The 14,342-nt window shown below is 45.3% G+C and overlaps 7 protein-coding genes and 1 pseudogene across 7 annotated transcripts, besides 13 other annotated features; all 8 read left to right on the top strand.

The window, feature by feature from the left end:
* Window positions 1-14,342: part of a sequence feature (heterozygous, non-Esmeraldo-like haplotype) that runs on past the window's edge.
* Tc00.1047053511261.71 lies at window positions 439-1,041 on the top strand (annotated as a pseudogene).
* On the top strand, window positions 1,106-3,619 carry Tc00.1047053511261.60 (hypothetical protein, conserved; the record flags this gene model as incomplete). Its single annotated transcript, XM_809981.1, has 1 exon — window positions 1,106-3,619. One exon carries the CDS (start codon window positions 1,106-1,108, stop codon window positions 3,617-3,619), a length of 2,514 nt encoding a protein of 837 aa, XP_815074.1.
* On the top strand, window positions 4,090-4,989 carry Tc00.1047053511261.50 (hypothetical protein, conserved; the record flags this gene model as incomplete). Its single annotated transcript, XM_809980.1, has 1 exon — window positions 4,090-4,989. The coding sequence occupies one exon, from the start codon at window positions 4,090-4,092 to the stop codon at window positions 4,987-4,989; it is 900 nt and encodes a 299-aa protein (XP_815073.1).
* Window positions 5,237-5,266: a microsatellite.
* Window positions 5,280-5,306: a microsatellite.
* On the top strand, window positions 5,342-6,208 carry Tc00.1047053511261.40 (uncharacterized protein; the record flags this gene model as incomplete). The annotated part of the gene is made up of 1 exon (XM_809979.1): window positions 5,342-6,208. One exon carries the CDS (start codon window positions 5,342-5,344, stop codon window positions 6,206-6,208), a length of 867 nt encoding a protein of 288 aa, XP_815072.1.
* Window positions 6,219-6,316: a sequence feature (T-rich).
* Window positions 7,146-7,172: a microsatellite.
* Window positions 7,231-7,279: a microsatellite.
* Window positions 7,287-7,380: a microsatellite.
* Window positions 7,527-7,557: a microsatellite.
* Window positions 7,749-7,790: a sequence feature (AT_rich).
* Window positions 7,806-7,831: a microsatellite.
* Window positions 7,969-7,995: a microsatellite.
* On the top strand, window positions 8,188-9,081 carry Tc00.1047053511261.30 (electron transfer protein, putative; the record flags this gene model as incomplete). Its single annotated transcript, XM_809978.1, has 1 exon — window positions 8,188-9,081. The coding sequence occupies one exon, from the start codon at window positions 8,188-8,190 to the stop codon at window positions 9,079-9,081; it is 894 nt and encodes a 297-aa protein (XP_815071.1).
* Window positions 9,758-9,779: a microsatellite.
* Window positions 9,896-10,411, top strand: Tc00.1047053511261.20 (chaperone DnaJ protein, putative; the record flags this gene model as incomplete). Its single annotated transcript, XM_809977.1, has 1 exon — window positions 9,896-10,411. The coding sequence occupies one exon, from the start codon at window positions 9,896-9,898 to the stop codon at window positions 10,409-10,411; it is 516 nt and encodes a 171-aa protein (XP_815070.1).
* Window positions 10,544-10,595: a microsatellite.
* Tc00.1047053511261.10 (hypothetical protein, conserved) lies at window positions 10,635-13,343 on the top strand (the record flags this gene model as incomplete). Its single annotated transcript, XM_809976.1, has 1 exon — window positions 10,635-13,343. One exon carries the CDS (start codon window positions 10,635-10,637, stop codon window positions 13,341-13,343), a length of 2,709 nt encoding a protein of 902 aa, XP_815069.1.
* Tc00.1047053511261.4 (P-type H+-ATPase, putative) lies at window positions 13,574-14,342 on the top strand (the record flags this gene model as incomplete). The annotated part of the gene is made up of 1 exon (XM_809990.1): window positions 13,574-14,342. A coding segment is annotated over one exon (769 nt), but the record flags the coding sequence as incomplete, so codon positions are not given.

Below are 14,342 nucleotides of genomic sequence, written 5' to 3'. Positions count from 1 at the left end.
TTTTTTTGTCTTTTTTTATTTGATTTTTTGGTGAGAGTTTTTCGGGACCCAAATTGCTCATTCGGTGTTCTGTATTGATTTACATGTGTTCCTTGTGGCTTTGCCGTCGTCACTGTGGTTACTCTCAGTCTGCCAAAAGAGAGGGGTCACACAATTCGAAGTTGTGGTGCCACAATTTTCATCCCTTTTACTGCCTCTTTTGCGGCACTTTTTTTTGTTGTTGTTGTTTCTGAGGGAGGGGATGGAGGACGTACTTATGAACGATGCCTGCTTGAGTCTCGTCTCTTTGTTATAGCGCGTGGCAGCAATAGGAGACGAGACGGTATCGGACGAGGGAACGCCGTCGGGCTCACTGGTCTGCCCTTCTATTTTCCGTACAGAGAGCGCAAATGAATTCTTTGAATACCGGAAGCGAGAAAATGCCGATTTCTTATCGGTGTCGGTTATTGCCGCCTCGTGCTCTTTTTACTCCCTGTCGCATTTCTGTGCCTCATGCGGATTGAATTTGTTCAGGGTGGCCTCACGAGATCACCAGGCCTCTCCTATAGCAGCCACCGATCCGAGGAGGAACAAAAACAACAACAACAAACAAAATCAAGTGGAACGACTGTAGTCTTTTTGCTTTTAAACTTACTACAGCCTGATGCGGTTGCTTTGGAGGAGTATTTGGCGCACATGGCTCCCAGGATCTCCCCGCCTATACCGAAGCGCTTTTTGCTCATTGTGCGGCTAGATTTTGTGCACATCTTTTTGTGGCGACGACTCATACTTTGCCCTATAATTTGCATGATGCTTTTGGATTTTCTTTGGTGACGTTTATATGTGTATCTGTGTGTATGCGTGGGGAGAGGTCCATTTTTTTTATTGTTATTATTATTTCAGGGAATTTTATTTAGATTTTTGGATATTTTCCGTCTTGTGGGACATAATTTTGAGATGACAGCCGCACAAGTTAAATCCCACTGTAATGACGTGGTGGAGGCATTTAGCTGTGAATGGATCCCTCCCAGTGAACATTGTGATGTAGGTGTTTTATTTACATTTCATTGTCGTTGTTGTTTTTTTTGCTCTTTTTAGGGTTTCATTGTGCTCGTTCATTATAGAGATGGGTGACGGTGCCGTCAAAAAGTCGAAGAGGGATGAAACCGAGGAAGAACGACGCGCTCGCAAAGACCGGGAACGTGCCGAGCGGAAGCTAAGGGAACAGAATGAGGCGGAGAAGCTGGCACAAGTTGTGGATGGCGACAAGAGGGAGCGGAAACACAAACGCGATGAAACAGAGGAAGAGAGACATGCACGCAAGGAACGAGAACGTGCGGAGCGAAAGGAGAGGGAAAGAGAAAGGGAGAGACGCGCAGGTGCTGCGGAAGGAGGAAGTAGAGAGAGAGTGCACAAGCGCGATGAAACAGAGGAAGAGAGACATGCACGCAAGGAACGGGAACGTGCGGAGAGAAAGGAGAGGGAAAGAGCCAAAGAACGACAAGAGCAGCAAGAAAATAGTGATAATGAGGATGTGATTAAAAAATCATTTGTTCATGATGACACTGTGGTAGATGATGAACTACCAACGTGGCACCTGGAGAGCAACGAGGCCAAAACTTCTGGGGTAATACCTGGATGGAAAAAGGATGAACTGTCTGCTGCAATGGAAGTGGAGAACCGTGCGATACGTCACGCCGTCGATGAGGCGAGGGAAGCTGCTCGACGTGAAGAACGTCGACGTGCTGAGGAGGAGCGAGAGTCGGAGGCGATTGAACGCCGAGAAAAGCGCCGCAAAGAGCGAGAGGAAAAAAAACTGCGGCGGTCTCAGATGTCTGACATATCGGGAACAGTGGTGGGTAAAAGTACAATTGGTGTCTCTGATCTGCAACGTCAAGGGTATCGAGCACAGTTTGAGAAGGACTTACAACGTGCGACGGCGTTGCGACGTCTAGTAGATATGGATGATGTTTCGGCGGCCCTCGTTGACGTTCCTCCGCAGTCGCAATACGACATGTATATTCGTAATTTTGGGGACATGGGTCGTAAGCAGACCGGGGTACAGGCTCCGGCGGAAGAGGATCGTATCGATTTTGAAGTACAAGCGGAACGAGTGCGTGTACGGCATCGAGCTGTAGAGGTGCCGCGTGACTTGGGGCTTTGCCCTGAAAACTCTGCGGACCGACCGATGCAATTGGTTAGAGATTTGGGTCAGGATAACGTCGGAGAGGCCTTGGAAAACAATGAAGTTATGGGCGAGCCTTCGTTGAGTAACGTTTCCAGCAGTCGAGTAATTGACAGTACTTTGTTGGCGTCCTTTCTTGGGCGTGTCTTCCCTGTTATGCAGGCCATTTTAGACGAGAATGACGAAGAAAGGGCTGGTCCAGAAGCTCTTGGGTCAAAGAGTGAAACGCAATTTTCGACATCTTATACGACATTTTCTTGCGTTGCCACATGCAATCGACCTGTTTTGAAGGTTCTTTTTAATCCCTGTGCACCGGCATATTTGGCAGTTCTTCATGGTGCAGTGGGGGGAGAAGGCCCGTCTATGGAGTTGGACCGCTACTTGTCGGTTATAGTAATTTGGAATGTGTACGACTCGTTCTCACCAGAGAAGATACTTGTTAGCCCATCTCTGCTGACTTCCATTTGTATGAGTCCACGGTGGCCCTACTTGGTTTACGCTGGGGCTGAGGACGGTTCACTTTACGTCTGGGACACACGAGAACCAGAGCGAAACCATTTCACGGCTGGCTGCTTCCAGCGAAACGCATTTCGGCTTCCCTCTTTTGCCACATCGTGGCAAACAGGAAATCATATGGCACCCATTGTTGCTATTGCCGTGGCGGGTTATAACACCGTTGTAGGTGTTCGTAAGGACGAAAATGAACAGCTGGTGTCCCTTGATGCTACTGGAGAAACGTATTTTTGGGTCGTCAATGAAAAGGACCAATCAAAGGGAGCAATTAGTGATACAGAAAACGGGTTGAATATGTTCTCCACAGTACGTTTATTTTTAGCAACCTCAAAATGCGAAAGTCGCGTCAACGCCTTGTCAATGAATCAAGAATCTTTTGCTCTGGACTTCGTTCCTACCGATCCCTCACATTATGTTGTGGCTTGTTCAGAGGGTGTTCGGCATATAAGTCGTTTCGGTAGCATAGCGGCACCTTCTCTTTATGGTCCTTGTTCGCTTTTTTTTGCACGTCCGGTAGCCGTACCTTCTTGCGTGCGTTATGGTACTGTAGACAGCCGAATTTTTGTGGTGGGATATGATGATGGTACTTTGCGTCTTTATCTTCACACCGATGCCGCACCTCAGCTTTCTATTCCGTTGAGCAACCACAGCGTCAAGGAGATGCGTTTCAGTGGATGCGATAAATGGCTCTTGTGGTTGCTGGACGCCAGTGGGACGCTGTTTCTTCTAGATTTGGCGAAGAAAGAAAAGGAGTTCCCGGTTCTTTCGCAGACGCTTTTAAATCCTGAAACGGGGTCCTGCACTTGCTTTGACATTCCACCGGAGGGAAAAGCGGACAATCGTGCGATAGTGCTGGGATTTGAAAAGGGCCTGATTCAACTTCACACCCTCAGCGATTTCACGCACCCACCGAGCTCCGACAGGGAAGAGCACTGGCTGTAATTTGAGAGAAACAACAACAACAAAAAAAGACTTCCTGCGTTACGGTATGCGGCAATTTTTCCTTTAACGCATTTTTCTTCTTCATCAGTTCAGAAGCAATCTATGTGTGTTTTTGATGAAGTGCCATAGGCACGGCAGACACGCACACACAAGTGGAAGCTGGGGCGAGAAGAAACAAAAGTGGGAGGCAAAGCGGGGGAAAAAAGAACATTGAATTTTTTCCACCGATGGAGAGCAAATGGGGAGGGTAGGAGTACCGCTGGGTTTGAAAAATTGACTTAATCACTCTCAGGTTTTGTGAAATTGTCTCTTAAAGTTGTTTTTTTTTTCTTTTTTATGAAATCTTCTTTTTTTGGCACACGATCCTGCAGCGAGAACCAACGCCTTATTTCACTGCATGAGTGAGGGGAGGAGGAGGTATTTTTTTGTTTTCCCTTGACACTTTGTGAATTTGATTGCCTGGTTCACGCATGCGTTTGGTTGGTTGGGAAAACGCGGTTTGCGCCTCGCTTGGAGTACCCCATTTTAGGAGTGTGCATTCCTGTGTGAGAGGGGAGGCCACGCGAATACTTTCTTACCGACCGAGGTGGCAATACGCCTTCCCGTTTCGTTCGAAAAGAATAACCGACTTTATTATGGTGAGGGAAAACTCGGTGGCCTCCATTGCATACACGTATCAACATCCTTCAAATCAGGTTATTGTTACTTTAATACCACTTCAGCATTTTGCACACCCTCAGTTTTTTCATCAAGTGGATGGGCTTTGCAGTCAACATGATTCTGTATTGATGGAGGGGCGCACGCCTTTGGCCGGTGCGCCATTTTCGACAATTGTTCCTCCGCGTGAGCGTGTTGCTTCGGTACGTCCTTTGGGACATGAAGATGATGAGGGCTGGGAACCGCGAGAAGTGGAACGTTTTTGGCAGCCTTTTTCATGGGGTGTGAAGGATTCTCCTCATATGACCATTGTTCATGCTGCGGACAAATACGATTATGAAAAGTTACCCTGGTGGTGTTCCGTTCGGTTTAATGTGCCTCTTATAGGAAGTTTTGCGAGAGAAAAACATTGCCTGGACATGATTTACCCTCTCTTATCCAACGGCTACAAGTCTTTTGCAATTCCATGGGGCGCAGCCCATATGCCTATATTCAACGAAATGCTGATAGACAATGGCTTTGAACAGATTGGCATGTGTTCGCTTGTGGTATTAAATCGTATTGATGGCGATATTAGTGCCGGTGAATATGAACGTTTTCGCCGAGTTGAGAAAAGGTATCATCGAGTGATTCAGTCAGCTTGGGGGTTGGCGGCCGCTGGGGCACTGATGCTCATGCGCGGGATGGTAATTGTGGAGTACCGGAAGGATTAGTGTCGTCGGTGGTGCATTATTATCTTAAAATTTTTACTTTACCATTATATTTTTTTTGTGGTCATGCTTGACGTGGGAGCATCGATCATATCGACAGTTAAAGGCCTCTTATGAGTCTTGCGTTATTTATTAAACTGTGGGAGTGGGGAACCCAAAACAACCGCCTCACCAACCCAGAGAGATTCACGACGACAAGGAAAAAGAAAAAGAAAAAACAAAAGGGAGGGCGTGGGAGGCGCCCATAAACATTTATTTATTTATTTTTCTATCTATTTATGCTATATATATATTCTCTCTCTCTCTCTCTCTCTCTCTCTGTTTGCTTTATCTATCTTGATATATCTATATATACATGCATATGTATACGTTTACTGCATCAGGGTTCTTTCACCTCCAGAGCAAACGCATGGTATTGTCGGCGTCTCATCAAAGTTCTACCGAACGTCCGTACCTGTCGTTTTTGACAAAGCCACAGAACCAGTCATATGTAGAAAGAGGCGACGACCTTCACGTTCACTGGTCTTCCTCCTCGTCACAATTAGATGATGCATTGGGCAGCTCTGCGTTTGGTGAGGAAGGACTCACTCAGTCAACGAGTAGTGAAAACGATGAATCCGACGATGCAAATGAACCTGCATTAAATGCCTACGGGCTCAGTTTGACCCAGGATTCATATGACGAACGAAGCCCCTTTGAAGAGTTATACGAATCATTGAGAACGACCTCATCGAATCTGCACCCTTTTTTTGACATGAATGAACAGCGTTTAATGGTTGAAAATGAACGGATGCAACGCCACTACGAGTTGTTTCTCTCCATGGGGCAAAAGAATGCACCGCCGCTCAATGTTTTGAGCATACTCAGCAAATCGCTTCTTAATGAGGCTCATCGGGTTCATGTTTCGCTCGTGCGTCGTTACAATAAAAAATGCCACGAAAAGTCGCTTCCATTAAAGAACGAAAGGGAGATCAACCGCCAATGGCAGCATATTAAATTGGCCGTCGAGCAGGACCTTTACATGGAGGGGTTCGTGGCAGTTCAGCGTCGGTTGTCGTGCATGTGTATATTTAATCCAGACACCGACGAACGTCTTTACGGTGACAACGAAAATGCTCGCCAGCAGCGTTTGCTTCGTCAAAAGTGCGTCTTGGACCACCTCGCGGCGCAGGCGAGAGAGGGAGGGGGCCTGTTTTACTCCCCGGAGTTGCAGCGGACGTGAATGGACAGTAAAAAACAACAACAACAACTAAAAAGATAATAATAATAATAATAAATAAATAAATAATAGAAGGAAAGAAGAAGAACAAGAAACAAAAAAATAACAAAACAATGCAGTGCGGGCCCCCACAGATAAGGCCATTGTGTAGACATTTGCTCTTCTCCTGTCGACTTTCCCCTCTTTTTATTTTATTTCCACTGCTGTTTTTGTTGCCGCTTTTTCAACGGATTTCGTGTGTCTCCTTGACACGCCCACCTTTCGGCTTTTGCATGCATTTTCACGGAAAAGGGCGCACAACCACGCGCATGCAGGCACGCACGCACTAATGAGAGGCAACCACATAACAAAAGAGAAAAAACAACAACAAACAAACAAACAAAAATGATGGGCGTGGGTGGGTGGGGAATGGCTTTAAGCGGAAGAAGAAAAAAAAAACAAAAAACGTACAAGGAAATTAGGGGAGAGTCAAGGCGAAGATACGGCCAGAAGAAGGCACTTTTTCCCCCTTCTCCTTAATGAAAAAAGAAAAGAAAAAAGAAGTTTGTGTGTGGCTGCGAAGAGTGCAGACGGAGGGAGGAATGGGAAAACTGCGAATAGAAGAATAAAATGAAATGAGAGGAGGGGGGAAGAGAAGAAAAATATCGTAACAAAAGGAGTTGCGGTTTCTTTGAGTTCTGCCCACGGCGAAAAAAGAAGAATGGAAACAACGCTGGACAGGCGCATAAACACCAGGAAAACAAAGTGTACCAAATAGCAACCAACCAGGAGGAAGAAATGGAAGGCGCAAAGAAAAATGATTGTATTTTTCTCTGTGAAAAGACCCTGTGAATAAACGAAAAGGGGGAAAAAAAATTTTCTACATAGAATTGGGAGAAAAAAAAAAAAAACGGGAAAATCGCGGCCTTTTTTTTTTGGATTATTTTTTCTTTTGATACACTTTTATTTTATTTTATTTTATTTTATTGTTGTTGTTGTTGTTGTTGCGTTGTCGCGGAAAGTGTCTTTAGGAAATTTCTCGTGCATTTTTTTTTTCTCTGTGTTTTTCTGTTTTTTTTTTTTTTTTTTTTTTTTGACACAATACATACATATGTATATATATATATGCCTCTGTGTGTATGTGTGTGTGCGTGCGTGTGTGTACAAATATATGTATATGTATGTATATATTATGTTTTTTATTTCTTTCAAATATGTACACATCTACGCTATTAATATATCTTTACGGTGTGTTGGAGACCACGGGGGCGTACAGCCTATTGTGCAACAAATTGTTGTTGAGCACGAGAACAGGACATTGCCATGGAATACTTTTCTGGTGTTTTTTCATTTCTTTTTTTTTTTTTTTTTTTCCCGTTCCGATGTATTTCTTCAGAAACGATGCTTACACACAAATAGACATGTACTTGAATGGCAAAAGAAGAGAAAAAGACCAGATGCTCGTCGACGCTATGGAGAAGATTTTAAGGCTATGTGCTGCCTTTTTTTTTTTTTTTTCACTCAGAGCTAGAAGATTGAGTTTGCAATAAATACTTTCTTTTTCATATATATATATATTTTTTCTTTTACTCTTTTTTTTTTTTTTCCATGCGTGTTGTCGTTGTTTTTGTTTTTGTTTTTGTTTTTTTTCCCGGTCAGTTTTTTGACCACTTAAATAAACAGACAGACTTTTTTGTTGTCCGCGTTATTTTTGTGGCCTAATGACGAAGACGATGATGGTGTTTTGGTCACGTTTTCCTCTGTTTCTGCATAACGTGGCATATTTATTATTATTATTATTATTATTGTTAGAAAAAAATATTTATTTTGCGTGTAGATTTGGTTGCTGTGTGTCTTTCATTGGGATCTTTTTTTTCTTTTCTTTTTGTGCATGTGTTTGTGTGTCTCTGTTGGTTTTTAGTTCAATACAGATATTTATAGCGATTGCAGAGCTTTATTGCTGGTTGTTGGAGGAGGTTTTGGACGTTGGCGAAAACGCGAGGATGAAGCGGCTAGCAGCACGTTTTCCCTTGTGGTATGCCGCACCTTCGCTTTTGATGGCCCGGCGCTTTTTTAAATCTGACGGAACACCGTACAATAGTGATATGACGGACACATTGCATGGGAGCGAGTACGTTCATAGAGGCGGGGTGGAGGCAATTGTGGAGGGTGTCGCTGCGGGCCAATATGCAGAACACAAACCTCGTGCCATTATGTTTGTGAATAAACGTCCAGTCGAGATTATTCCTCAAGAGGAAAATTTGTTGGAAGTACTGGAGCGTGAGGGAATTCGCGTCCCCAAGTTTTGCTATCACCCTATTCTCTCCGTAGCGGGCAATTGTCGAATGTGTCTGGTGCAGGTCGATGGAACTCAAAATCTTGTTGTCTCTTGTGCCACGGTAGCGCTTCCAGGCATGTCGATTATTACGGACAGTCGATTGGTTCGGGATGCCCGGGAGGGCAATGTGGAACTTATTCTTATCAATCATCCCAACGACTGCCCCATCTGTGAGCAAGCAACAAATTGTGATCTTCAGAATATCAGCATGAACTACGGTACTGACATTCCTAGATACAAAGAGGATAAACGTGCCGTTCAGGATTTCTACTTTGACCCTCAGACGCGTGTGGTACTCAACCGCTGCATTCATTGTACGCGATGTGTGCGATTTCTTAACGAGCATGCGCAAGATTTTAACCTGGGAATGATCGGTCGTGGTGGGCTCAGTGAGATCAGCACTTTCCTGGACGAATTGGAAGTGAAAACGGACAACAACATGCCGGTTTCGCAACTGTGCCCGGTGGGAAAACTGTATTTAGGCGACGCCGATGAAAATAACGCTGTTGCTGACGAGCTGGATGCCTGTGAGCAGGCACACGCCGTTGCGACAAGCTAGTGGGATTTGGTGTTGTGCATGATGGGCGAGGGCTTTTTTTTTGTTGTTGTTATTATTATTGCTTTTGTTCCGTTTTGCGAACGAAGGAAAACAAAGGGATGAGGCAAAACGTCATTCGGGATATTGTATGAATTCATAAATTATCAGAGTATCTACAGATTGCATCTGGGGTGGTGCGGACGGACATCTTTTTTTTTTTTTTTTTGTCTTTCTCTCCAAATGAAATACGCATACAGATGTAGATATATGCGTGTGTGTTTGAGTGTATGATAGAACGAGGGAGAGTGGATAGTGTGCATGGGCCATTTTTTTTTTCTTTAAACTGGCAATTATTTGCTGTAGTGCGGGAAGAGAGAGAGAGAGAGAAGTAGTGAGTGGTCAGAGGTAAATGAATGTATCTCTGTGTGCGAGTATTCCGAGTAACTGGGTCGTGCGAAGGATCCTCGATTGAACTGATGCGTACTTCTCTGTTACTCTCGTGTGTGTCATGTGTTATTTACGTTTGAAAAAAATTATGGATGACATTTCAAAACAAAGGATGTGGGTACTGGTCACGGATCTCCGACAGACACACAAACAGACGCACCGAAAAAACGAGAGAAATAAATGTTTATTTTTTTCCTTGCAGGGGATTATGTCTGCTTTTTGATTCACTTCGGTATGCTATTTTTTTCCCTGTGTGTGTGTGTGTGTGTGTGGCATCGAACGGCGCTAACTACCGAGTGACCATAGCGCCGGTATCATTTTACGGAATTTTTCTTTTTTCTTTTTTGTTTATGTTGGTGTGATTGAACTTATTTGGGCCTTTAAAAAGATGGAAAATGCAATTTCTCCATATGACGTACTTGGCGTCTCGAGTTCCTCTTCGGTTGCGGAAATTCGTGCGGCATTTAAGCGACTAGCACTCTGCACTCATCCCGACAAACGGAAAAACGGCAGTACGAATGAGGAGGAGTTGGGGGTGACGCTTGAAATTTACCCATTCCATGTCGTAAAGGAGGCATCCGAGTTGTTGCTTGATCCTCTGCGTCGTGCTCAATATGACCACGGGCGAGAGCAGGCCTACGTGCGGTCTGTCGGCGCGGTGAGCGACACGCACGACTTGAGTGAATTCTTTCTTGCAGAGGAGAAAGTTGTGTACGATGCTACCATGAAGGATGGTGGCGTTTTAAAGATGCGGGTGTACAAGCTGGAATGTCGTTGCGGCGGTGTGTTCGAGTTGTTCATCACTGAACGTGAGGTCGAGACGCAAGGAGTGAACAAACGCTGTGAATGTGACTGCTGCTCCCTAGTAATTTTGGTCACCGGCGGTCGCGCGTTGTTTATATAATCTCAAGTACTCACAGCTGTGCTTTTTTCTGCTTGTCATTGTTTTTATTAGTGAAATTTCCTTGCTCATTGATGGTGCGGGGTGGCGCCTTTTATCACTTTTACACACACAGCTGCTTGTTTCTGGGGCAGCAATAATAATAATAATGATAATGATAATAATAATAATAATAATAATAATAATATTAGAAGGCTAACGAAAAAGAAACAAGCAAACAAACAAAATGGAGCTGTCGGAGTTTACTCAAACCTATGAAACAAAGTTTTTTTCTTTTTTTGTTGTTGTTTATCAAACATGCAAGAATGGTGGGCTTGCGGCTGTCTTTCTCGCCCCTCTTGTCACAAGGATGCTGCGTCGTGCAGGAGGCATGTGTGGCGGAGTAGGACTGAGGAGGAATACGTTGGGCCGTAGAATTTCTGCTGCACGGCGTGGAAGGGCATCTCCTCTGTCAGTGAGCCCATCGGTGCTTGTGAGTGCGGCCTTCCGGTTTCCCTCTTTGGGCCCATTGTGCCGATGGATTCACACAAGAATGGAGCCGGACTTTGTAGATGATACCGTTGAGGAGGATGAGGTGACGCTGGAAGATTATGAGGAGCTGCTGCTTCATTCCGCGCCGTCAGAAACGCTCGAAAAGGAGAACCACGATGGGGGCGTGATTGAAACTGAGGCAACCCACAATGTCAATCAACCCCCTCTTTCTTCAACAATGAGGCTTGTGAACAACATTCTGGAGCTTCTCCCTTCTGACGGCACGGGAACTCGACTCACCACAATCACACCTCTCCTAGACGTGGAGGCCGTAAGTGAGCTTTTTGGATCTGTCCTTGCCTTTGTGCAGTTGTTTCCTCATCGGTTCCGGTCCTACCAGGTTGAGGAAGAAGACGGAAGTCTCCGTTGGTATGTGAGTCGTGTGCAGGCTGCAAGAAGCTTGCCGCCATCCATATCGGTAGAAGAGGCAACGAAAAAAAGAGAATGTGATGGTGAAAATGAGAAGAAAATGGTTCAGACACAAGTGCGAGTTAGACTTCACTCTGCAGAAACAAACTTCTCTGAGAAAAAAATGAGCCTCGTTCTACAACAGCTGCAGGAAATGTTACCCAAAGACAAGCCAATTTCTACGACCGGATTGCTACAAACATTTCCAATGGAACTTCAAGACTCTATTCGAGAGTTGGGAGGTGGGCTATTACGTCTTTTGAAGAATACACTAGCTCAGGACTATTTGGACCTTAGCGAGGACACATCTTTTGTATCCGTAAAGGGAATTCTTTCTTCACAAGGAATAACAACATATCATTGCCTTTCGAAAGAGGCAACTCACAAAAGCGTTGTGTCAGTAATGCCTGTAGCGGATTACGCAGATGACGCATGGAACGTTGAGCTTAACTTGGACGATGATGATGATTTTTTAACCGCTGACGATGACACTTCCGATGATGTTGAGCCAAAAGACGGGTTTATTCAAAGTGTTAGCGTTGCCACAGCAGCTCTCCCCAGCACCATACAGCACCAGCAGCAGACAAAGAATAAATCATCTATGTCTTCTGCTTCTTCAAAAGTACCGGAGCGAATAGAAAAACACCGGACACCTCCACCATTGCCTTCAAAAAAGAAGGATCTTTCCTCCTCAAAAGCACGCATGTCATCCGAGGAACTACTAAAGGCGCATACAACAATGGCCTTGTTGCGTGGGCGACGTTCACCCAGCGAGATGTTGGATCTATTTGTTGAGTGCGTCCCCACCACCCACGTTCCTGTACAACAGATAAAAGTGACAGACGCTCTCGCGAGAGTTCTCGGTCCGAGGAATACTCTTCACAAGGTGATTAAAATTTACTCCTACTATTTTGATAGAAATAAACAATCAGATACTGTACGTTTAAAGCCAACGCTTCAACATGAACGCCTTGGAGCAGCCAACGTTCTTTATGATGCTGTAACAAATGGCGCATCATCGACAGGTCCTACCCAACGAAAACTTAAGGAAACCAGCGTCACTCGTGCATTTCCTGTTTTAAATACGCCTATTCGCACAAAAATGGATTTATCTGCAACACGAAAGAAAGGGGGGCTTCCTCTTGGTTCCAAAACACATACCACATCCACAGTTGTGTGTTCCAACTCAGAATGCTTTTCGCTTCTCAAGGCGCTCCGACATGACCGTTACGTTGGCATCTCGGAGTGGGCTCAAAACGCCGGTGTTTCGATCTCAACTCTCACTTCCTTTACTGAAGAAAACTCCAATCATCATTATTTATTGACGCAGGATTGTTCTTGGCAACAAGATAAGATGCTCTTGTGGCGACTTCGACCGTACTGGTTGGCTCCCGGGTGCGCAGGGGAGCTGGGGTCTGAGGACTCTCGTGAGGCTGCAGCGATCGAGCAACACCTCAAGCCTATTTGGCTTTCTATCGACCGACTCCTTCAAAAATTGCCATTATCAGCACAGAACAGTGTACAGGACGTTTCCCGTGAGTATGGGGGAGTTGAGCCATGGCTTCGTCAATTTGGTCGAATGTGCTGGGTTGACAAGGAAGGGAAAAACGTTCGAAAATACTGCGCCGCAGCCGAACTTGATGATATTCAGCATGTGGTGGTACAGTACTTGCACAGCACACTGCCTACCACTTTTGTCAATTTAAAATATGATATCATACCAAACAAACTATCTTCCGATAAGCTAAGTGAGGAAATAATTGCCCACCAGAGCGATGGCATTCTGCAGCTTATCGATCACGGTCTCACGATCGCACGGCAGCAGGCACTCGCTTCATTATCTCATGAGGCAGAAACCGTTTTTGAAAAAAAAACCATTCAAGAGAATCTCTATCTCTTTTTGCGTAGACATCCTCAACAGGTGGATGTTAAGGAAGAAGAGGGGATCATATGGGCAGCAAAGCATTCTTTCTTTGGAAGAAACACGGGTAAATAGTACCAGAAACGTGCTATAAATATCTATGGTAGCCTTCATGGGTCTTTTGAAACGGAATACTATATTCACATACTCTTCATAATTCTTCTATTCTCAATAAACGGTCCATCTAGTTACATGGACGAAAAAAATACAAAATCTCTGCTTACAAAAAACATAAAATATATTTCAAATTGTATCTTACTGATAGTAGTAAGCCTTTTTAGCGCAACAGAAATAGGAAAGCAGCCATGAACCAGAAGAACGATAGGTCCGTGCTGAACAACAGCAATAATGGTAACTTCAACGAACAACATCCCCCACAAAAGCCGCAAAAGCGTCAGTCCGTTCTCTCCAAGGCCATTAGTGAGCACAAGGAGGACGACGTCGATGAAGTGCCAATGCTGCCGCCGTCCAAGGGACTGACGACGGCCGAAGCGGAAGAGCTCCTTGCCAAATACGGACGCAACGAGCTCCCGGAGAAGAAAACGCCCAGTTGGCTGATATTTGTGCGTAACCTATGGGGTCCTATGCCTTTTGCGCTGTGGGTCGCCATCATCATTGAGTTTGCGCTGGAGAACTGGCCTGACGGTGCCATTCTTCTTGCTATTCAGCTTGCCAATGCCACAATTGGGTGGTATGAGACAATCAAGGCAGGCGACGCTGTGGCTGCGCTGAAGAACTCACTGAAGCCCGTGGCGACCGTCCACCGTGACGGAGCATGGCAGCAGCTGGATGCCGCGCTGCTGGTGCCCGGTGATCTTGTGAAGCTCGCATCCGGCTCCGCGGTGCCTGCCGATTGCAGCATCAACGAGGGTGTGATTGACGTGGACGAGGCGGCGCTGACGGGTGAGTCGCTTCCCGTGACGATGGGAACGGACCACATGCCCAAAATGGGCTCAAACGTTGTGCGCGGTGAGGTGGATGGGACGGTGCAGTACACTGGACAAAACACCTTTTTTGGCAAAACTGCGGTGTTGCTGCAGTCAGTGGAATCCGATCTTGGAAATATTCATGTGA

Source organism: Trypanosoma cruzi, genomic scaffold (assembly GCF_000209065.1).
Source record: "Trypanosoma cruzi strain CL Brener 1047053517087 genomic scaffold, whole genome shotgun sequence".
In the NCBI taxonomy this organism is placed as follows: Eukaryota; Euglenozoa; class Kinetoplastea; order Trypanosomatida; family Trypanosomatidae; genus Trypanosoma; species Trypanosoma cruzi.
The sequence above is the reverse complement of the archived record's forward strand: the minus strand, read 5'-3'. Positions and strand labels throughout refer to the sequence as shown.